Source organism: Salvia miltiorrhiza, chromosome 8 (genome assembly GCF_028751815.1).
Source record: "Salvia miltiorrhiza cultivar Shanhuang (shh) chromosome 8, IMPLAD_Smil_shh, whole genome shotgun sequence".
NCBI lineage: Eukaryota > Viridiplantae > Streptophyta > Magnoliopsida > Lamiales > Lamiaceae > Salvia > Salvia miltiorrhiza.
This window is the reverse complement of record NC_080394.1, coordinates 28,303,889-28,326,443: the sequence shown is the minus strand read 5'-3', so window position 1 is coordinate 28,326,443 and position 22,555 is coordinate 28,303,889. Positions and strand designations below refer to the sequence as shown.

Sequence of the window (22,555 nt, the reverse complement as noted above, 5' to 3'; positions counted from 1 at the left end):
ATTTTATTAAATTTTATGTAATTTTTTGGATTTCAAAATTAATGCAATTTAAATTTGAAGTAAATTGTGTAATTTAAATTTATGAAATTAAACTTAAATGAAAAATGAAAAAAATCAAAACTAATGCTATTATGTAAGCTATCATGTAACCCCACTGCAACATCTTTACACCATGTGGTCCCCCCATCATAAAGTAGGCTATCATGTAAGCTATCATGTAACCCCATTGCGGATGCTCTAATACTGTCCATTGATTTGTTACATTTATGTTATTTTCATTCTTTTTTCTTTATTTGTTAAATTTTTAATGTTGAATTGGAGTCAATTCTTAAGTTAAAAGTAAAATTATTAATTATTAACAATGAAAATTAGTTTATTTGTTTAGAAAATGAAACATTTTAAAAAAATATGTCTTTATATGCTTTCAATCTACTTGATGTTGAATTAATTGTATTACGAATAATTATTTATTATATTAATTTATTGTATTAAAAAAAATGCATGAAAATGAAGTGTACGGAATGCTAAAAAAATTGCTTCGGAAGTTTTCGCCCCCGAAGCCCTGTGTAAATGTTTCAGACGTTGTAGTTCAACAAATCCAACCCTCCCTAATGTTAAATACTGGATCCGCCTTTGATTGGGTACCGTAATTTTATAGAAAATGGAACGAAAAAAGTGTTATTATTATTATGCCTATTTTTTAAGTGAGAAAAAAAAGCGAATTATACAGAATGTCTAATGAAAAATCCTGACTCCGCCGCTACGTAAAAGATAATGCCACGTTTCAATGTAATAGTCCGTAAACCTAATTATCGTAGTTTAGTTAGAAAGTTTAAAATAATATAGATTTTTGGATTTTGAGAGACGCTCAAAAGAATAAAATGAGAGAGAGCAACTTGAAAAAGAAGAGGCCAGCCGAGTAACCAGCTAGGCAACCAACACGATTATTTTCAATGGGTGGAAACTCTATATCACTTGTTTTATACAATTATTTCTAAAATTAAAAGGAAGTGCATAATCGTATGTATGTTCATTTTTTAGTACTATTATATTATAAATGAGATTAAGATGGGGACACAAAGATTTCCGAATCTTTTTAGTTAAATATAAATATAGATAAATCTTTCTTCCTATCCAACTATCCAGATATTTTTTGAGGGAAAATTATCCAAATTTTTAAATTAGCTATTTCACAAGTATAAATGTATACTTGCACCCTTATATGTGGACCTATTTGTACCCTTATATTTTTTTATATTTCTGTGAGGAGGAAACGTGCTGACTTTAACACAATAAGTGGAAATGAGAGCATCGTGCATAGACTAATTGCTAATTATTTTACTATATTTTTCCCTAAAGCAAATTACCGGTTAATTAAGCTGACAATAGTTTGATGTCTCTTCGAAATAATTTGGTAACTAATATTTTGAGACCATATATAAACACTTGTGTATTTGAGATATATATTTTATTAATGGGAAGAAAAAAAAAGATATATAACAGCAATATTTATTTATATTTTTAGTTGGAAATTCATTATGTTGTGCAAAATAACTATGTGGTGATCGAATACTCAAATTACAAATGATTTGGCTATTAGTTTTAATTTTTGGTTGTCTTTTCATTGCTATGGAGCATTACAGTTGTGCATATTTATAATTTTAACGGTAATAGGCTTTTACATTTAGTCAACCTAAATGAGATGATTAATTATTGTTTTGGTTCGTAAATTTATGTGTGATTAATATATTCTCCACGTGAATTGCAGCAGAAGCGTTCCTGTTAATTAATAAAGATATAGAACGTGAACATCATCATATCTCTCATCCAATCCAATTATGAAAATAAAAATAACTTTTTTCTCGATTTAGTTTCCCTTTATATTTTGCTTCGCTTGTCTTGAAAGATCAGAGATAATCTTTCCGGCAATATGGAGGCTCTAATTTTCTTGGTTGGTGTTATAGGTATGTATATGATCTTGTGCTAATCTAATAAGTATATACTTAGCTTGATCATCGTGATTTGATTTAATTTGCAGGGAACATAATCTCAGTTCTCGTGTTTCTTTCTCCAGTGTAAGTGGCTAATTAATATATATTTATTGATTAAAAGAAAAAAAGAGATGGAGTAGATAATGTTGCAGGAAGACGTTTGCGAGGATAGTGAAACATGGGACAACGGAGGAGTTCGAGAGCCTTCCGTACATTTGTACGCTGTTGAATTCATGTCTCTGGACATATTACGGCGTTATTAAGCCTGACGCTTACCTCGTAGCCACTGTCAACGCCTTCGGCCTCCTCGTCGAGCTCGCATATGTTGCTTTGTTCATTTTTTTTGCACCTCCTTCCAAAAAGGTACACTAATTCATTTTTTTCTAATTATTCTATCCCTCCCATTTTCTTATTTAAGTCATTCAATAACTCATTATTTACATCATATATCTCTCTTTTCATTTAAAAATAAATATCTTAATTTCTCTTTGCTATTTTTTTTACAAATATATTCTTAAAATCTTTTTATTATAAATTATTCGTCACTTTATCAAATTTATTTCCACCTTCTTTACATAGATAATCTATCTGTAAATGAGTGTTTAATTAGAATCCATTTGAATGAGTGTATTAACAATGCAGGCTAAGGCAGCAATACTATTTGGAGTTATAGATGTTGGATTTTTAGTTGCAGCTGTATTAACCACATACTTGATGTTGCAAGGGGATGCCAGGATTGATGCAATTGGCTTCATCTCCTCAGCCCTCAATATTATTATGTATGCTTCACCTCTTGCAGCCATGGTAACCATTTCTTTTCATTTTCAAATTTTTATTTATAATTACTAGAGAAAATGAATATGTTTTAAATAGACTTCTTTCTGAATCGAATAGTTTAATTCATTTTTTTTTTGGAAAGTTATTTATTGATTAATTAAGCCTCGTTGAAGTCGTCAGGTTCGGCATTTAATTTGATTACTTCACTAAACAGTTATGTCAACCATAGTTGAAAAAAAAATAGTAGTAATGAATAATGAAATGTTTTTGCGTGCAGAAAAGGGTTTTGAGAAGAAAGAGTGTGGAGTATATGCCTTTCCTTCTCACATTTTTCCTCTTCTTGAACGGAGGAGTTTGGACTTTCTACGCAGTGCTCGCACATGACTGGTTCCTTGGAGTATGTTGTATCCTATTTTCCATAATTATATTTGATTTTACAAGAAAAATTTATAATCCTTTTTCATTGGTGACAGGTGCCAAATGCGATTGGATTATTGCTGGGAATACTTCAGTTGTCGCTCTACGCGATTTATTACACTCCACCATCAAACCATTCTCACCACACAGATCCACTGCTTCCCGTTTCTCATCATTGAAAATTTCTGCATTTTTATTTGTTTCTTTGGAGTACGATTGAAGAAATTGAAGTTTTGCTTGGAATGTAAATGGCGGGTTTTGTTATTTTTTTTTATTAATGATAGATTTCAATGAAAGCTCAAACAAGGAAAGCTCATGTCACAATATTAGAGAGGGAGAGAGATGTGACATTTGAAGGGCAAATTAAGCAAGAAAATGTATAATATAATCATCTACAGACAGCAATTGTAATGCACATGAACATGAAATAATTCCTGCAAATACATTCTAAAGGTAGATGCATGTTTGAGTGGGATTATGGAGAAAATTAAAATACAATGAGTGAGAAAGGGATACACAAACACATGCCACTGCGTTTCAAGTTTCTCAACCCTAAAGCAACACCTTATATTTCTCTTCAACCAACTGATGCACCTTTCCTTCTCTTCCAATTTACACATCTTTTCTTTGAATGCTGACGCTATATATGTACGAAACAGAGAAAGAAAAGTGGCCGTCTCCTCGTCCTACTCCCTGTTACATCTACGATTTCTGGTCTACATGCTGCCTCCAATTTTGGGAGGCTGTTGAAACAGAATGTAAAGAAAAGAGATAATTAAGTCATGAGGCCAACAAAGGATCAAATTTTCAGTTTTGAAACGGGACGCCATACCTTCTTTAGAGGAACCTTTGAATTGCTTGGTGTAGGTTTTAGTATCTCAAACGAACATATTAGCGATTCATCCACGTTTAAAAGGGCGCCAGCATTGTCGAATTCTCCACCATAGTTTGGGGCAGAAAATATAGTCACAAGTCTTCTTTGGGCAAAGAATTCATATCCATCTTCCACAACCTTCAAAAATAAAATGATTACAACATAAAAACTGCAGCGATCAAAAGAATTAGACACGCAACAGCACAAATGGGCTTCAACCTAAATGCAAATGTTAAACGCGTTTATTCAGAAAACAGAGTAAACATTTCTAGCCATCTATATCATCTATCTGCTGTGGCTTCTGCTATAATGCAAATGTTAAATGCGTTTCTTGAACATATATGACATGGAAAGCAGAAAATGAGACAAAACATGGTAACGAAAAAGTAATGTTTACCTGATGACCCCTGCATATGAGGTCCAACTCATTCTTATCCAAAAATTCAGCAACTGCACCAGCCCCAAAAGTACAAGAAACGCCCCTATCGCTATCAGCCCAGCCATCTATCTTGGAATCAGGATCAGACCAAAGCAAATCACATAGTAGACCACTGTCGGGGATCTCAGTTGGCCTCGAAAGCTCTCTAATCTGGTCCAAATTTTTGAGCTCTGGAGAAAGCCCTCCATGCATGCAAAGTATCTTTTCGTCTATGAGTGCAGCAACGGGCAAACAATTAAAGCAGTCAGTGAATATCTTCCAAAGCCGAACATTGAATCTCCTCTTACATTCATCATAAAATCCATAAATACGGTTGATCTTTGCATCTTCATGGTTTCCCCTCAAGAGGAAAACTTTACTGGGATACCTTATTTTGTAAGCCAATAGTAAGCATATTGTTTCCAAACTCTGCTTGCCTCTATCAACGTAATCTCCAAGAAAGAGGTAAGTTACAGATGGGGGATATCCACCATACTCCAAAAGCCTCAAAAGGTCTTGATACTGTCCGTGTATGTCACCTGTACAAATTATTTCCTCATTAAGGCCAAGATAGATAAACATATCTATAATAAATAAACAAGTATGAAAAATGACACCAGATAGACAGAAAAGAAAATTTTGAAGTTCAATATTTTCGAGTTTATACTATTCTACTTTGTGACTTGAGTTTAGTTGCCACCTACACATCCTGTCTCAAGTATCAGTTTTCTCCTCACGTTGAATGAAAATGCACGATGTATTATATGAAGATGGGATGACAATTTTAAACAGATAAGATAACCTAATTTCATATACTGTCTCTGTCTGCATATACAGTTGAGGTGTCGATATGGAGAGAAGGATGAATTTGCTTTGCATTCTTCATGGCCCCTATCTTCTCAAATGCATCTATAGATTCATTCAATGCACAAATGGATAGAACTAAGTGCAAGAATATATATATATAGGGTGAGAAGAATAAATCAAAATATATAAACACATGAATATGATGGTGAAAAGAGAAAGGAGAAACCACCTGCAGTATATCATTTGAGTAATTCGTTTGCTAAAAACAAGAGAAATCTCAAACATCGAATCTAATCTCAGTAACATCAAATTATTTGAACTTGTAGAGACAATGTGAACCAGACACTAAGAACATGAGACCTAATGCAACCATCTAATTTAACCTCATTCCAATCCATTGCCATTCAGCATATGTTTTGGTAAACAACAACCAAAGAGGAAGATAAATCTCATTATATTTAATTGTCATAGATAAAACCTGGTCAGATTGACCCCACACAACCTCAATTTCACCAAACATTTTTTTTAACTCCATGATTTCGGCCATGTATATGAAAATTTCTTCGGATACAATCCAAAATAATCAATTCCCAACACCAAACATCTTTGATCAATAAATTTACCAAACAAAACGCACATACATATGCAATAAGTCCGGATACACACACACGCCCCAATAAATACATATAAACAACCATATCCAATATTGAGAGAGAGAGAGAGAGACCGCAGATCCTGATGGGGGCATGGACAGGGAGGAGATTGGGCTGAGAGAGGAAGATTTGGCGGGCGTTGACGCAGAGCTGCCGAATCTCCACCTCCGACAGCTTCACCTGTTTCCCTCCTTTCCCTTCCAATAGGCGCCTGATTATATCATCCAGCACCCCCGCATCCATCATACCCTCCATTGTCATCATTTTCTCTCTCTCCCTCTCTCTCTCTAGAATTCAATCAAATCGCAGCAAAACAAAGAGGATTGTCATCTGCTCGTGTCGTGTGTTTGGCGCTCACAATATTGGTATGATTGGATTGGATTAGAATTTTTGGGTTGAAAGGGAAATGAGAGATGATGATTGCATTAATGATTACGAAGCAAAGTAATGGCTCTCTCTCTCTCTCTCTCTCTCTCTGTTTTTGTTTTATTGCTTGGTTTAAACTTGTGTTTGAAGACACAATATTTGGTTTGGTCGTTTGGCCATGCTGTCGTTGTCCTTCGATGCGTGCTCTGCTCGTTACTCCCTATCACGGATTACTTTCGCTTTACTATTTTTTATTTGAGTACTGCTAAATACACATAATATGTGCGCACATAATGCCCTTGAAATTTTATTTCCTAATTTGAATTATTATTATCACTAAATTACCCTTAATTAATATTGGAAATTTTCTAAAGAATTTTTTCCCTTTATTTATTGCAACAATTTTGGAAACAAAATATTGATATGGCCACTAATCAAGATCCTATACATAGAAATTGGCACTTCATTTTAGGAAAAGATATAAACACGATTTTGTTGTTTTTTTTATATTTAAAATACAATTATTTTGATTTATCATGATCATATTTACTGATATTGTTTTTAAGAATAAAAATTCATAGATAAAATAATACTACGATTTATTTTTTTAAATATACTTTAACAAATGTCACGATATTCCTCTAAAATTTAATATACATTATACTATAATATAGGATAATACTTTTTGTTTCGTTTTTCCTTTCCATGTCCTTTTTCATTTTTGTTTTGTTTTTTCTTTTTGTTATTTTTATTAATTTATTTTTGCAATTATAATAATTCCTTCATATTTTTAATTTTTAATTTTGAGTTCATTAAATTTATTATGATATAATTTTATTGAGTAACTGATCGATGTGCTCAATGTATTTTCATAATCATATATATTTTTTAATTTATTATTTTGAATTTACTAATTTATTTATAATATATTGTCCTATAGCATATTTTTATTGAGATATGGATTGATGTGCTCAAGGTATGACATTATTCCTACAATTATAACCATACATTTATATTTTATAAGTTTTATTCTAATTTCACTAATTTGTTATGATTTATTCATTAACATATACTACATTTATAAAATAATGAAAGAATGTAGTTAACGTACGAGATTATTCTAACATTTTAGCTATTCTTTCCTATTTTATATAAATTCTTTTTATTTCAAGTCCACTAATTTATTGTGATGTAATGTTCTATAGGATAATTTTATTTACTAATTGATCGGTGTGTTAGCGTATGACATTATTTTTGTTATTATAGTGATTTTTTATGTTTTTATTTTTTATTTTTTAAGTTCACTAATTTATTATGATATATTTTCCTGTAGTGTATTTTTAGTAGTTATCAATCGATGTGCTCAACGTATGATTATATTATAGTCATTTATTTGTATTTTTTTAATTTTTACATTAATTTCACAATTGTTATTATTTTTTCATTAACTTGTACTTTTATAAAATAATCAGAGAATGTAACTAACGTATGAAATTATTCTAACCATTTTTGCTATTCCTTCATATTTTATATTTTTTATTTAGTTGCTCTTAATTTTTTAACTTATTAACCTATAATTATTTTAATATTTATTAATTTAAGCAAATAATTATTCAATTCAATAAAAATGGATCCACATATTATTATCTTAAAAATATTTGAAAATATTCCATTGTAATGTGAAAACTTTGTACATTTCCTCTATATCTTATAGTTATACAATGCACTTCAATACTATGTTTTTCTTTTTCTTTCCCTTCCTTTGTCATTTGTGTTTTGTTTTTTCTTTTCGATACTTATCTTTTTTTTTTATATTTATTTAATCTATTATCTTATAATATAATTTTATGAAATGATGATATTAGACTATTTTCACAATTATAATAATTTTTATTTTTTATTTTGAGTTCTCTAGTTTATTATAATATATACTGTCTTATAGTATACTCCATCCGTCCCGCAAAACTTGAGCGATTTCTTTCTGACACAAATTTTAAAGAGTTAGTATTTTGTGTATTATGTGTGGTAGGTGAAAAAAAATAAAAAAATGAATGAAGGGAAAAAAAAACTTGTCATATAAGGAAAGTGCTCAAGTTTCGCGGGACGCAGGGAGTATTATTCTTACAATTATAGTAACTTCTTTATATTTTCTATTTTTTTTTTCTATTTTCACAATTTCTTTATGAATTTTTTTCATATTAACCTATACTCATATGAAATTATCAAAGAAGGTAGGTAACAAATTCTATTATTCTCACAATTATAGTCATATATTCTTATATTTTTTTTTTTCAAAATTTTAGGTAAATTTCACTATGTTATTATGATTTTTTCTAATAATAATCCATAGTTTTATGAAATAATAATTTAATATCCTATAGTATAGTTTTATTGAGTAGTCAATTTATGTGCTCAACATATGATATTATTCCCACAATTATAGTATATCCTTTATATTTTCTATTCTATTTAAATTTCCTTAATTTCTTATTATTTTTCATAATAACCTATAGTTTTATGAAATAAATGAAGATTGTAGCTAGCATATGATATTATATTCACCATTAAAGTACTTCATTCCTTTTAATTTATACGAGGTATTTTTATTATTTCAAATTCACCAATTCACTTTATATTTTGTTTTCATTCGTAATCGATCAACGTATGACATTATTCTCGCAATTATAGTCATTCCTTTATATTTTCTATTTTAATTTCACTAATTCATAAAATATAATATACTGTGATAGAATTTTATGATTTAATCCATCAATGCAATGTGGTCAACTTATCATATTTGTTTCTCAGATATAATAATTCATTTCTATTTTATAATGTCATAATAATCAAATAATATAGCTAGCCTATTGTTAGGGGTGAGCATCGAATCGGACCCACTCGTCGGGACCAACGACCCGAAAATTTTTAAATCGTAGACCGACTCGAACCGAATTGTAAGGGAGGACCGACCACCCAGGACCGCACCGAACCCGAATATCGGGTCCAGATTGGTCCGGGTCCGACCTGCTGAAATTTCAAATTTTTATTTTTCCTATTTTACACTCAATTTTCCCGATTTAAAACTTAAAAAAATTCCATACAAACACATATTTTAGCTCAAATATTCTCAATCCACAATTACAACAAAAATACATAAATTAAAATCAATCCATTACATAATAATTCAAGCACAACAAGTTCATAAAAAGAAATGTTAAAGGTACGGGTCGGTACAAAACTACACAGATTACTTAATTTACTTACAGATATTAGATGAGTTATTATATTAGATAAAATTTAATTTATTTCTTAATATCATTAGAAATATATAAATTAAATAATTATTTTATAAAAGATACGAGTCGGTCCGGGTTCGGCGAGTTGGAGTGGGTTAAGACCTGGACCGACCCAAATATTTTTCGGTTCGAAAAATCATACCCGAACCACACCGCATATGTCTATTGAGTCGGTCTGGTCCGGACCAAACCCGTCGGTCCGGCTCGATGTAGCGAGTCCGATTTGAGTTTGCTTAGGGATTTATTATAGTCATCTATTTATATTTATATATATATTTTTTTTAATTCTAATTTCAACAAAAAAATAAAACACAAATTAAAATAGCAACAAAAGAAAAAGAAAATAAAAGAAAGACACTAATAATGAGCTATAAATTGGAACTTATCACTAACAGATTCAAAGATGTTACCTCTCAAACATCACTCTAATCCTTTGCTACATTACCCAATAGCGGTATCCGTAGCATAACATTCAACATAATTATTCTTATATTTCAAAATAATAATTATAATAATAAATTTGTAAAATAATAAATTTGAATTTAAATCTATATAATATATGAATTTAGAATGTTAAGTTGATGAGTTCATCAATTTTTTCATCAATACATATTAAATCATTAATTAGTCATGTAACGTTATTGAAGAAAAATAACTAACTAATTAAATAAGAATATGAAACAATAATTTGACTGCAATTTTAATTACTTGATTCTTCTAGTTGAGTTTGAGCTAATTTATAGGATGTAAATCATTGATAAATAAAGCTGTATAATGAAAATTGATTCATAATTTAATTTAAGGAAATAAATAATTTATTATTAAGGAAAGATATAAGATTGAAATTTGAATTGTACATTCCTTAATTATCTCAAAGGATGATTACGTAAATTAGAAATTCAATTGAAATTGTATTAACTCCATAATTTATGGAGATTTATAAAATGACAAAAATATCCAATTATGTGCGCACATATTATGTGCATTCAGCATTTTCCTTTTTATTTAATATCTCAACATTAGTAGTATTAAATAATTATATCTGATCGAATCAATAGTGACATTTCTGTAATATTACCCAAAAAATTAAATGTATATTTACCTAACTACCCTTCAATGAGTTAGTCTTTTTGTATTTTCCAAATAATCTTCTTATTTATACATCTAAATATATGTTTTACACCTTACTTTTATTTATTAAAAATTAAATAAATATTTATTTACTGCATCATAATATACACATTCATATACAAACTTTCATCAGCATTTTTTTTAGGGGCCACGGGAATAAAATTTATTAAATCACTTCCTCATGAGTAACTGAAACAAAGCATATTGACAGTGCGTCTCAAGATTAATGATGACTTTCCATTGGACTTAAAATTGATATTCTCTTTTTGATGAAAAAAAAAATATAATCATTATTCAATCTATACCTATTATAAAATAGCCTTATTTTATAAAATTTGATTTGCCTATTATATCCCTCGTATATATACTTAATTTAAAGTTAATTGTGTAATTTAATATATTATACATATAATATATCTATAAATATATTATGGTTTATCCTTTGTATTTTAATAGTTATTTAAGTAGTAGTATTCATTAGGACTCATTATCATATAAGTTACTATTTTGTATTATATAATTTTAATGATTTAGAATTATAATACAAATAAGTTTTTTTAGAAGTTTAATTTTGCTAGAATCTTTGAAATTAAAATTTATTATGTAAAGATGAAACCTATAAAATAAATATGAAGACAAAATTAGGTGATGTTTAATTTAATAAAATAAAATTTTAATTTTAATTTTATGAATTCCATAACATTATACTTTTAAAAATTAATCAATAATTGGTTCAAAAAATACATTAAAATGATAAATATTACTATAAAAAATAACATAACAATTTATTCATTAAAATAATTCATTTTTACGTGCGAACGCACGTTATTTATGCTAGTATTTAAAAAAAATGGTTTATTTTTCTCTTTTCTCATAATACATTGATGCATATTTATTTTCTATGCATATGACTAATTTACTATACTGAAATTAATAGTTGTGGATATAGAAAATGAATGAAATTTCTAAAGCCCAAATAATGCGAATGATTCCCTAAGAAAATGTGAATGATGAATTAGGCTTTCTGAGTTGGACTATGATGAGTTAGTGCTTTTGATCCGGATTAAATGGATCGGTAAGAATAAGTTATATCCAAAACCTCGAAAATTAAATGCTTATTTATAAATCATTGATATACTAGTACACGCCCATTCGTGCGATGCACAACGGACATCGAAATTAAGAAGTATTCAGACTATAAAATTTGAGGTTGGTAAATTTTAAATAAAAATATCCTTAAATTTTATGAAAAATCTTTTAATACATATAATTTTATGAAAAGTCTTTTAATACACATTCTTCATAATGTAGGGGATTCAAATATTATATGAAAATTATTTACATGCCTAGTTTATATATGGATTTGTTATTGTGAAAATTATATTTTTCGTAAGAATGTGAGAATATTGTATTGAATTTATAAAGTTATTGCATTTAAAAATATATATATTACAAAAAAAAATTATTGTTAGATTAAATAAATATAAATCATATGTTCAATTCTACTTTTTTTACATGAAAAATAAATTACAGATCTATGAATTTATCTTTTTTTTTTTCCTATTAGATTAAAGAATTCTAAAATAAATCAATATAAATTCCTACACCAAGTTGGATTTAAAAAAAAAGTATTAAAATTAAAACTCATGTAAAACTCAATTGTATATCATTAAATTTCATATTTTTACATACAACCAATACGAAATAATCTATTGAAGCAATCCAAACATACGAAAAAACATATGAAAATAATTAAATGCACTATGGTCCGTATCTCTCTACACTAATAACAATAAAAAAAACCATAAGTATAACACAAAAAGAAATTATGAAAAACCCTGCAAGTTTAAAACATGAATATAGTGAAAAAATAAAATAAAAACTTGAAATAAAAGAGTAATAAAAATAATTGCAGTCTTGCATAATAAAATGTACATAATTTTCATGATTTCATAAAATATTTTTTGCAAATAACAAAAAAGATGAAAAACTAACTTCCTTTATAAAATAAGAGAGAGAAAGAGATTAATTTAAAAAAATTTAATTTGAATATATTCTTTTTATTTTAAAGTTTTTTATATACTTTTATAAATTAAATTAAAGCTAATGTTATGATATTTAATTGATATGCGTATTAAATTTTTAATTAATTTAACTGTATATATTTTAGGAAAAACAAAAATTCTAAATATAAAAAAAAATTAAAGAAAAGAAAACAAAAATTGAAAACTTGCAAAGAGAAAGAAAAAGAAAAATAGAGAGAGAGACGGTAAGTTGGTTAGAAGTGAAAGAAGTTAGTTAAATTTAGAGAATAATAGAGAGAGAAAATTTGACGGTAAAAAGTTATCATTGTACTGATCTTTTATATTATATACAGATTTTAAAACGTGTGTGAATATGAACTATAAAATGGGTATGGATCGAAAGAATATCTATGAATCAAAATTCAAGGTCAAAGGTTGAAATTTCAATTCAAAATGATTTTCATACATTAGAGCATCTCCAATAAGGGGTTTTTAAAGGAGATGCATCTCCATAAGATACCATTGAGGGGTGGTATGTTGGGGAGGAGTGAGGAGAGAGGGGATGCAATATTCCACCCGCTGAATTCTGAAGAAATTGGGCTCCACTGAGTTTTCATTACCTTTATTTCTTTTAATGTTATTCCTTCTTTTGATTTTGCCAAATTAATCTTCTTCTTTTTTTTTAATCTCATCGTCAGTCTTTTTTCATTCATTTATATTAATTATTTTTTAATTATTCAATTTCAACAATTGTAGTTCTTTTTATATATTTTCATTATTTATTTCGAAACATTCTGCCAAATAGCACTTTGGCTTTAAATGAAAAAAATATTACTAGTATTTATAAAATAATAGTACAATGTATTTTTTATAGTGGACTAATACTTCATACACATACAGCAGTGTAATAATTTTTATTTTTATTTTTATTTTGAGGTTAGAGCTATGCCACGATTGAAGACTATTTTTTCTTAAATGAAATTAAAATTTGCATCCAAATACTTTTTTTAAATGAAATTAAATTTTTTAATTATATTAATTAAAAATAATTAATAAATTAATCTATATAAATTACAAAGAATAAATGTAAAATTTAAGTGAAATGTAAATAAATATTAAATGAATTGGAAGTGGGTCCATGGTGATATCAACAAAAACCTTAAATTGAGTAGATATTGTTGGAGGTGAAAATAAGAGAAGGAGAATATGGTGATATGTATGTAATGATGTCAGCAAAAACCTATAAATGGGGATGCATCACTGGAGATGGCCTTATTATTGTTTTTTATATGTTGAATCACATGATGATTTGAGATAGGGTGAAAATCGTATCCATTCATTGTGAAAGATAAAATACACAAAATATTTATTTTGTATATATGAAATATATCTAGAGGTGGTCTCATGTGCATCCGGGTGCACCGTGCACCGGAGTGCAAATGGCACTAACACTATATTGAAATAACACTAACATTAAATGACACTATCATGTTATCGAAATGACACTGTACACCCGGGTTCATAGGAGAATTTGTGATATATCTATTAGTGTATTTTTCACTAATGTTCGACTATTCAATTCGCGGTGATATCAAGTATGTCGAGCATGAATGCATTTTCTACGAATACGCGTGTAACACCCCGCATTTTCCTAGCTAAATTTAGAGTAATTTTGAACTTAGAAGTCAGGATGATTCACACCGGATATAAAGAAAATGAATTTATTTTAATTCCAACAAAAATAAATTTACAAAAACATTTGTAAATTTAGTTATTAAATTTATATGCATTGCATATTTATTTATATTAAGCATTTAGCATCTACACGAGCTATTTATTTAAGCAAACACTGAACGATTATTACAGTTTTCATAGTACAACCCGTAAGACTTTTTATTTTATTTTATTTTATATACTCACCTACTCCCTCCCACTACACCCACCTACTCCCTCCTTTTTAAAAAAAAGTTAACATCACTACCCACTCCCACCACCAACTCCCTGCCAAACCCACTGATATACTTCACCCATCCCCTTCCACTTTTACTCAATCTCCCACACAATTTGCCATATTTCACTTTCAAAAGGAAACCCAACGAACAAGTGCAGAGGTAAGAACTGCAATCATAATTTCATAATTTATTTCTTACAACACAAACTCTCCACCTCAATGAATATACGATATGTGAATCAATTTCAGCTGCCACACAAATTCAAACAAACCCATTCTTGAGTATCACATTCTGAAAATTTCAAACTTCACAAAACAAAGAATCATATGCATATATATGTTCATTGACCTTTATTATAACAAGCATTTATATGAATATACATATGTATACTAAGAGTTTATTTTTTTAAAAAAAATGAATGAACTTTGGGGTCTTGTTGTCGTCTGTTGTATGAGTGTGTAGCGGCGTCGGGACGGCAACGAGTTTTCTGCCGGTTGTCCGGCCGGATGTGTGAGAGGGTGATGGGCGAGCAGCTACTGCTGTTGGTGAGGCAAGAGAAAAATGGGAGGAACTTGAGGGCTGGAATCGGCAGGTGGCGACTTCTGGCTATCACTGCCGGAGTTAGAGAATAGGGGTCGATGGCGGTGGTGGTCTATTGACTGTTGTCGCCGGAGATCGAGACTAGGGTGGTGGTTGAAGGAGATAGAGTCGAGGGAGACGAGGAGAAAGGCGGCAATGGCTGCCAATAGTTGTTGTCATCGGTACAGAGAGAGAGAGTCGGCTGGATGGAGTGTCTCGCCGGGATTTTGGAGGCGACGGCAGTGGCTTCTCGCTGCTGACTCGCCGGAGTTCCAGAGAGGAATAGTGGCGGCGCGATTTGGTTAGGTTGGAGGGAGATGAGGCCGGTGGCCTTTCGCCGGAGGCGAAGGCCGCGGCAGCGGAACTTATGGCTGAGAGTGAGAGGGTCTGAGCGGACGGTGGAGCGGCAGCTTATCGCTGCTACTCGCCGGAGTCAGGGGAGAGAGAGAGCGGCTCTCGCTGCTGCTCGTTGGCGGAAGAGCAGTCGAGAGAGAACCGACTGATGGTGAGGATGACGGAGCGGCGCTCGTCGCCGGGGATGGTGGCACGCGGCGTGAACCGCGAGAGAGCAGTGAGGGAGACGAGCAGTGAGGGACTGAATGTGTGGCGCGGCTGATGGGGGGAGAAGAATTAAGGGAGAAAAGGGTGTTGGGCTAGGTTTGAGTTGGGGAGTGGGCTTGAGAATTGGACTCCTTGATTGGGCCGATTTTTATGAGATTGGGCCATGTCTATTTATTTAGTTGGGCTGTTACCTAATAATTTTAAATTGGGCTTTCTTATTTTTAATTAATTGAACTATTATTAGTTTGATATTTATTTAAAGGATAATTTTCATAATAATATTAAATTATTATTATGTGCATATTTTAAGTAATTACTTAGTATATGTTAAGCATGACATGAAATTGCATTTATTTTGCAATAAAAGTATTTATGATTTAATTGGTTTTAATTATAATTCCAATTTTTAAAGAAAATCGAGTAAGGATATTGTTGGTGTCCTTAACTCAAGAAATTTAGTTTTCAATTATTTATTCATTAAATTTTGAAAACCCGGCTAAGTGAATCATAGAATATTAAGCACTTCACCATGAATTAAGATTAGCTTCACGAGACCTATTAAGAATAGAATTTCTTGTAGGCTTTGTGACCAGGGGGATTAGCGCTGCTTTCCCAAGACAGGTTTATAAGTGATTATGATCTTCAGGCTTTGCCTAACCAGGTGGGCTTACTTTCCAAATGTATAAAGTATGATTGAGTTATTAAGCTCTAAATGTTTCAATGATATGCAAATTGTTTATTTAATAAAATGCAAACTGTTTATCCAATAAAATATTTTGTGCACTCTGCTCCGTTTAAGGCTCGCAACAATGAATCGATCGAGGTTCTCTCTTGACCTAACACGTTATTTGAGAATTGTGTACACCTATTAGCTGACCTGGTGGGTTGATCTCCATCGGGCACTAATCATGTATGAGGCGTTATAAGGGTGCTCGACGGGATGTGTTCCGGAGCATTGGGTCCCAAATGGGAACTTGACTGGGTTACGCCCTCAGTTCAAGTAAGAAGGAGAAATGGATCCGTCGGTGGCTAAAAGGTCCGGGATCACAGCGAGTAACGGAAAGGGAGTGTGACATGTGCGCACAAATGAAAAATGTTTTAACATGCTTAGAAGTACTTCTTTCATTTTAAAACCTTCTAAGTCATGTCAAGTATAATTGGATAAACTGCTCTTACGAAAATATGAAATGTTTATGAAAATGCATGCCCACTAAGTACATTAGTACTTAGCCCAAAAATACTTTCAAATGTTTTCAGGTTGGCTGGCTGGTGCTGACGGGACGGAGCTGAGGCTAGAGTTAAAATTCATATGTTAGACTTCCGCTGTAGCAATTACTCTTATACATCTTTTGTTTTCTCAACTTAAGATGACTTCATGTCGAGCTTAAATTTGAAATTCTAGTTTTATGTTAATGAATGTTGGTTGTCAGAAACATGAAACAAAACTTGTGATCCAAAGGGGCATAGCCCGACTCTCTATCTTATTATTCGGGTTTTAACAAGGTTGTTCCTTGTTTATTTCTATGAATTATTCACACCTCGATTATATTTATTCATTCAAGAATTGGGGTGTGACAGAATGGTATCAGAGCATGAGTTTTCTTTCATGTCTCTGATAACCATAAGCTTTTTGATGTCGAGTCTAGAATAGTATCTCTAAACTTCTAAGAATGTCAGTAGCCCTCAGCTCGCCGTCACACTGCCGCAACTAAGGTACGATAATAGTTTCAAAAATATATATGTATATTCAAAGTTATGAAAATTTTCAAGAAAATGTGCGCCTAATATTTATGATGTTATGTGAATGCAAATTATCCTTCATGTTGTTATTTTGGGTCTCTGACTCATATAACTAAGCTCAATGTCGTGTTTGGGACTACCCGAGCCCTTAACGAATCAATGTATGTATGTATGTATGGTCGAGTTAGATTTCTTGAATCTTTCCGGCATAAGCAAAGTTTTTCATGAAAGGGACATTTAATGTCCATATGACTCAAAATTTCAAAGAAAGCAAATATATGTATGTATGTATGTATGTATGAATGAATGATGAGAAAGCTTTATGTTATCATTTTAGGTTCACTGCCTATATGATTAGAATGATGAGTTCTTTTACAAACCGTAAGAGAACCACCCAAGAATGCCTTACGAATGTTAGTCGTGATAGTACCGCTTGATCGATTTAAGTAAAGACTGGTAAGATAGAAATGTTTAACATAGAGATGTTGTAACATAGAGGCAATGCCTTAAGACTAAGAATTCACTAGAGCTATTTCAATAGCGGTGAGATTAAGTTTTTCACATAAGAACTTATGTTTCTTATGATTATGATGATTAGTCGTGACAGCTTTGCTAGAACGGCATAGAATGGACTTTCATGGTACTAGTGACTTATGATGAAGTACTTGTTAGTAAGTGTTTTTAAGTTAGAAGTTTGACCAAAGCCTTACATGAATAAGACGTTGACATGATTGGGGGCGAAGCTCCCATTTGACTGAGTGATTCGTTGTGCTGGGTCTGGCCAGCCCACATGACTATGATCTCGGTGATTGTCAATTTAGTCATTCCAATGTATAAACTCGTACTATATAGTTGTCCCAATAAGATCTTCTTTGATCGCGATAAGCATAGTAAGATTAGAATGAGTTCGTTTGTCAACAGTTCTCGAGACTATAGACATGGTGTTCTCACAATTAGAAAGATGCGATAACAATCAAGCTATGTAGCCGCACTGATAGTGAAGTCTAGTATCCCAAACTAGATTACCAAGATATGCAATTTCGAGGACGAAATTTTTATAAGGAGGGAGGGATGTAACACCCCGCATTTTCCTAGCTAAATTTAGAGTAATTTTGAACTTAGAAGTCAGGATGATTCACACCGGATATAAAGAAAATGAATTTATTTTAATTCCAACAAAAATAAATTTACAAAAACATTTGTAAATTTAGTTATTAAATTTATATGCATTGCATATTTATTTATATTAAGCATTTAGCATCTACACGAGCTATTTATTTAACCAAACACTGAACGATTATTACAGTTTTCATAGTACAACCCGTAAGACTTTTTATTTTATTTTATTTTATATACTCACCTACTCCCTCCCACTACACCCACCTACTCCCTCCTTTTTAAAAAAAAGTTAACATCACTACCCACTCCCACCACCAACTCCCTGCCAAACCCACTGATATACTTCACCCATCCCCTTCCACTTTTACTCAATCTCCCACACAATTTGCCATATTTCACTTTCAAAAGGAAACCCAACGAACAAGTGCAGAGGTAAGAACTGCAATCATAATTTCATAATTTATTTCTTACAACACAAACTCTCCACCTCAATGAATATACGATATGTGAATCAATTTCAGCTGCCACACAAATTCAAACAAACCCATTCTTGAGTATCACATTCTGAAAATTTCAAACTTCACAAAACAAAGAATCATATGCATATATATGTTCATTGACCTTTATTATAACAAGCATTTATATGAATATACATATGTATACTAAGAGTTTATTTTTTTAAAAAAAATGAATGAACTTTGGGGTCTTGTTGTCGTCTGTTGTATGAGTGTGTAGCGGCGTCGGGACGGCAACGAGTTTTCTGCCGGTTGTCCGGCCGGATGTGTGAGAGGGTGATGGGCGAGCAGCTACTGCTGTTGGTGAGGCAAGAGAAAAATGGGAGGAACTTGAGGGCTGGAATCGGCAGGTGGCGACTTCTGGCTATCACTGCCGGAGTTAGAGAATAGGGGTCGATGGCGGTGGTGGTCTATTGACTGTTGTCGCCGGAGATCGAGACTAGGGTGGTGGTTGAAGGAGATAGAGTCGAGGGAGACGAGGAGAAAGGCGGCAATGGCTGCCAATAGTTGTTGTCATCGGTACAGAGAGAGAGAGTCGGCTGGATGGAGTGTCTCGCCGGGATTTTGGAGGCGACGGCAGTGGCTTCTCGCTGCTGACTCGCCGGAGTTCCAGAGAGGAATAGTGGCGGCGCGATTTGGTTAGGTTGGAGGGAGATGAGGCCGGTGGCCTTTCGCCGGAGGCGAAGGCCGCGGCAGCGGAACTTATGGCTGAGAGTGAGAGGGTCTGAGCGGACGGTGGAGCGGCAGCTTATCGCTGCTACTCGCCGGAGTCAGGGGAGAGAGAGAGCGGCTCTCGCTGCTGCTCGTTGGCGGAAGAGCAGTCGAGAGAGAACCGACTGATGGTGAGGATGACGGAGCGGCGCTCGTCGCCGGGGATGGTGGCACGCGGCGTGAACCGCGAGAGAGCAGTGAGGGAGACGAGCAGTGAGGGACTGAATGTGTGGCGCGGCTGATGGGGGGAGAAGAATTAAGGGAGAAAAGGGTGTTGGGCTAGGTTTGAGTTGGGGAGTGGGCTTGAGAATTGGACTCCTTGATTGGGCCGATTTTTATGAGATTGGGCCATGTCTATTTATTTAGTTGGGCTGTTACCTAATAATTTTAAATTGGGCTTTCTTATTTTTAATTAATTGAACTATTATTAGTTTGATTAATTTATTTAAAGGATAATTTTCATAATAATATTAAATTATTATTATGTGCATATTTTAAGTAATTACTTAGTATATGTTAAGCATGACATGAAATTGCATTTATTTTGCAATAAAAGTATTTATGATTTAATTGGTTTTAATTATAATTCCAATTTTTAAAGAAAATCGAGTAAGGATATTGTTGGTGTCCTTAACTCAAGAAATTTAGTTTTCAATTATTTATTCATTAAATTTTGAAAACCCGGCTAAGTGAATCATAGAATATTAAGCACTTCACCATGAATTAAGATTAGCTTCACGAGACCTATTAAGAATAGAATTTCTTGTAGGCTTTGTGACCAGGGGGATTAGCGCTGCTTTCCCAAGACAGGTTTATAAGTGATTATGATCTTCAGGCTTTGCCTAACCAGGTGGGCTTACTTTCCAAATGTATAAAGTATGATTGAGTTATTAAGCTCTAAATGTTTCAATGATATGCAAATTGTTTATTTAATAAAATGCAAACTGTTTATCCAATAAAATATTTTGTGCACTCTGCTCCGTTTAAGGCTCGCAACAATGAATCGATCGAGGTTCTCTCTTGACCTAACACGTTATTTGAGAATTGTGTACACCTATTAGCTGACCTGGTGGGTTGATCTCCATCGGGCACTAATCATGTATGAGGCGTTATAAGGGTGCTCGACGGGATGTGTTCCGGAGCATTGGGTCCCAAATGGGAACTTGACTGGGTTACGCCCTCAGTTCAAGTAAGAAGGAGAAATGGATCCGTCGGTGGCTAAAAGGTCCGGGATCACAGCGAGTAACGGAAAGGGAGTGTGACATGTGCGCACAAATGAAAAATGTTTTAACATGCTTAGAAGTACTTCTTTCATTTTAAAACCTTCTAAGTCATGTCAAGTATAATTGGATAAACTGCTCTTACGAAAATATGAAATGTTTATGAAAATGCATGCCCACTAAGTACATTAGTACTTAGCCCAAAAATACTTTCAAATGTTTTCAGGTTGGCTGGCTGGTGCTGACGGGACGGAGCTGAGGCTAGAGTTAAAATTCATATGTTAGACTTCCGCTGTAGCAATTACTCTTATACATCTTTTGTTTTCTCAACTTAAGATGACTTCATGTCGAGCTTAAATTTGAAATTCTAGTTTTATGTTAATGAATGTTGGTTGTCAGAAACATGAAACAAAACTTGTGATCCAAAGGGGCATAGCCCGACTCTCTATCTTATTATTCGGGTTTTAACAAGGTTGTTCCTTGTTTATTTCTATGAATTATTCACACCTCGATTATATTTATTCATTCAAGAATTGGGGTGTGACAGAATGGTATCAGAGCATGAGTTTTCTTTCATGTCTCTGATAACCATAAGCTTTTTGATGTCGAGTCTAGAATAGTATCTCTAAACTTCTAAGAATGTCAGTAGCCCTCAGCTCGCCGTCACACTGCCGCAACTAAGGTACGATAATAGTTTCAAAAATATATATGTATATTCAAAGTTATGAAAATTTTCAAGAAAATGTGCGCCTAATATTTATGATGTTATGTGAATGCAAATTATCCTTCATGTTGTTATTTTGGGTCTCTGACTCATATAACTAAGCTCAATGTCGTGTTTGGGACTACCCGAGCCCTTAACGAATCAATGTATGTATGTATGTATGGTCGAGTTAGATTTCTTGAATCTTTCCGGCATAAGCAAAGTTTTTCATGAAAGGGACATTTAATGTCCATATGACTCAAAATTTCAAAGAAAGCAAATATATGTATGTATGTATGTATGTATGAATGAATGATGAGAAAGCTTTATGTTATCATTTTAGGTTCACTGCCTATATGATTAGAATGATGAGTTCTTTTACAAACCGTAAGAGAACCACCCAAGAATGCCTTACGAATGTTAGTCGTGATAGTACCGCTTGATCGATTTAAGTAAAGACTGGTAAGATAGAAATGTTTAACATAGAGATGTTGTAACATAGAGGCAATGCCTTAAGACTAAGAATTCACTAGAGCTATTTCAATAGCGGTGAGATTAAGTTTTTCACATAAGAACTTATGTTTCTTATGATTATGATGATTAGTCGTGACAGCTTTGCTAGAACGGCATAGAATGGACTTTCATGGTACTAGTGACTTATGATGAAGTACTTGTTAGTAAGTGTTTTTAAGTTAGAAGTT

At 32.2% G+C, this 22,555-nt stretch overlaps 2 protein-coding genes and 2 long non-coding RNA genes across 5 annotated transcripts; 3 read left to right on the top strand and 1 right to left on the bottom strand.

Annotated features, from left to right (window-relative positions):
* Nucleotides 1–1,802: 1,802 nt before the first annotated feature.
* Nucleotides 1,803–3,479, top strand: LOC130997462 (bidirectional sugar transporter SWEET17-like). Its single transcript, XM_057922773.1, has 6 exons — nt 1,803–1,964; nt 2,039–2,075; nt 2,144–2,354; nt 2,634–2,795; nt 3,046–3,165; nt 3,242–3,479. Exons 1-6 carry the CDS (start codon nt 1,931–1,933, stop codon nt 3,362–3,364), a joined length of 687 nt encoding a protein of 228 aa, XP_057778756.1. The 5' UTR covers nt 1,803–1,930; the 3' UTR covers nt 3,365–3,479.
* Nucleotides 3,480–3,530: 51 nt separating this feature from the next.
* Nucleotides 3,531–6,525, bottom strand: LOC130997461 (serine/threonine-protein phosphatase PP1 isozyme 9). 2 transcript variants are annotated; one of them, XM_057922772.1, is made up of 4 exons: nt 6,012–6,525; nt 4,457–5,016; nt 4,018–4,197; nt 3,531–3,928 (listed from the first exon to the last, which is right to left on the bottom strand). In XM_057922772.1, exons 1-4 carry the CDS (start codon nt 6,199–6,201, stop codon nt 3,902–3,904), a joined length of 957 nt encoding a protein of 318 aa, XP_057778755.1. In that variant the 5' UTR covers nt 6,202–6,525; the 3' UTR covers nt 3,531–3,901. The 2 variants fall into 2 exon arrangements, with proteins under 2 accessions (XP_057778755.1, XP_057778754.1); XM_057922771.1 differs by having other exon boundaries at nt 3,531–4,197.
* Nucleotides 6,526–14,657: 8,132 nt separating this feature from the next.
* On the top strand, nt 14,658–17,370 carry LOC130997455 (uncharacterized). Its single transcript, XR_009093092.1, has 3 exons — nt 14,658–14,865; nt 16,427–16,507; nt 17,104–17,370. It is a non-coding gene; the product is annotated as an uncharacterized LOC130997455 (long non-coding RNA).
* A 1,650-nt stretch (nt 17,371–19,020) lies between these two features.
* Nucleotides 19,021–21,644, top strand: LOC130997453 (uncharacterized). The gene is made up of 3 exons (XR_009093089.1): nt 19,021–19,137; nt 20,701–20,781; nt 21,378–21,644. It is a non-coding gene; the product is annotated as an uncharacterized LOC130997453 (long non-coding RNA).
* The last annotated feature ends 911 nt before the right edge of the window (nt 21,645–22,555 follow it).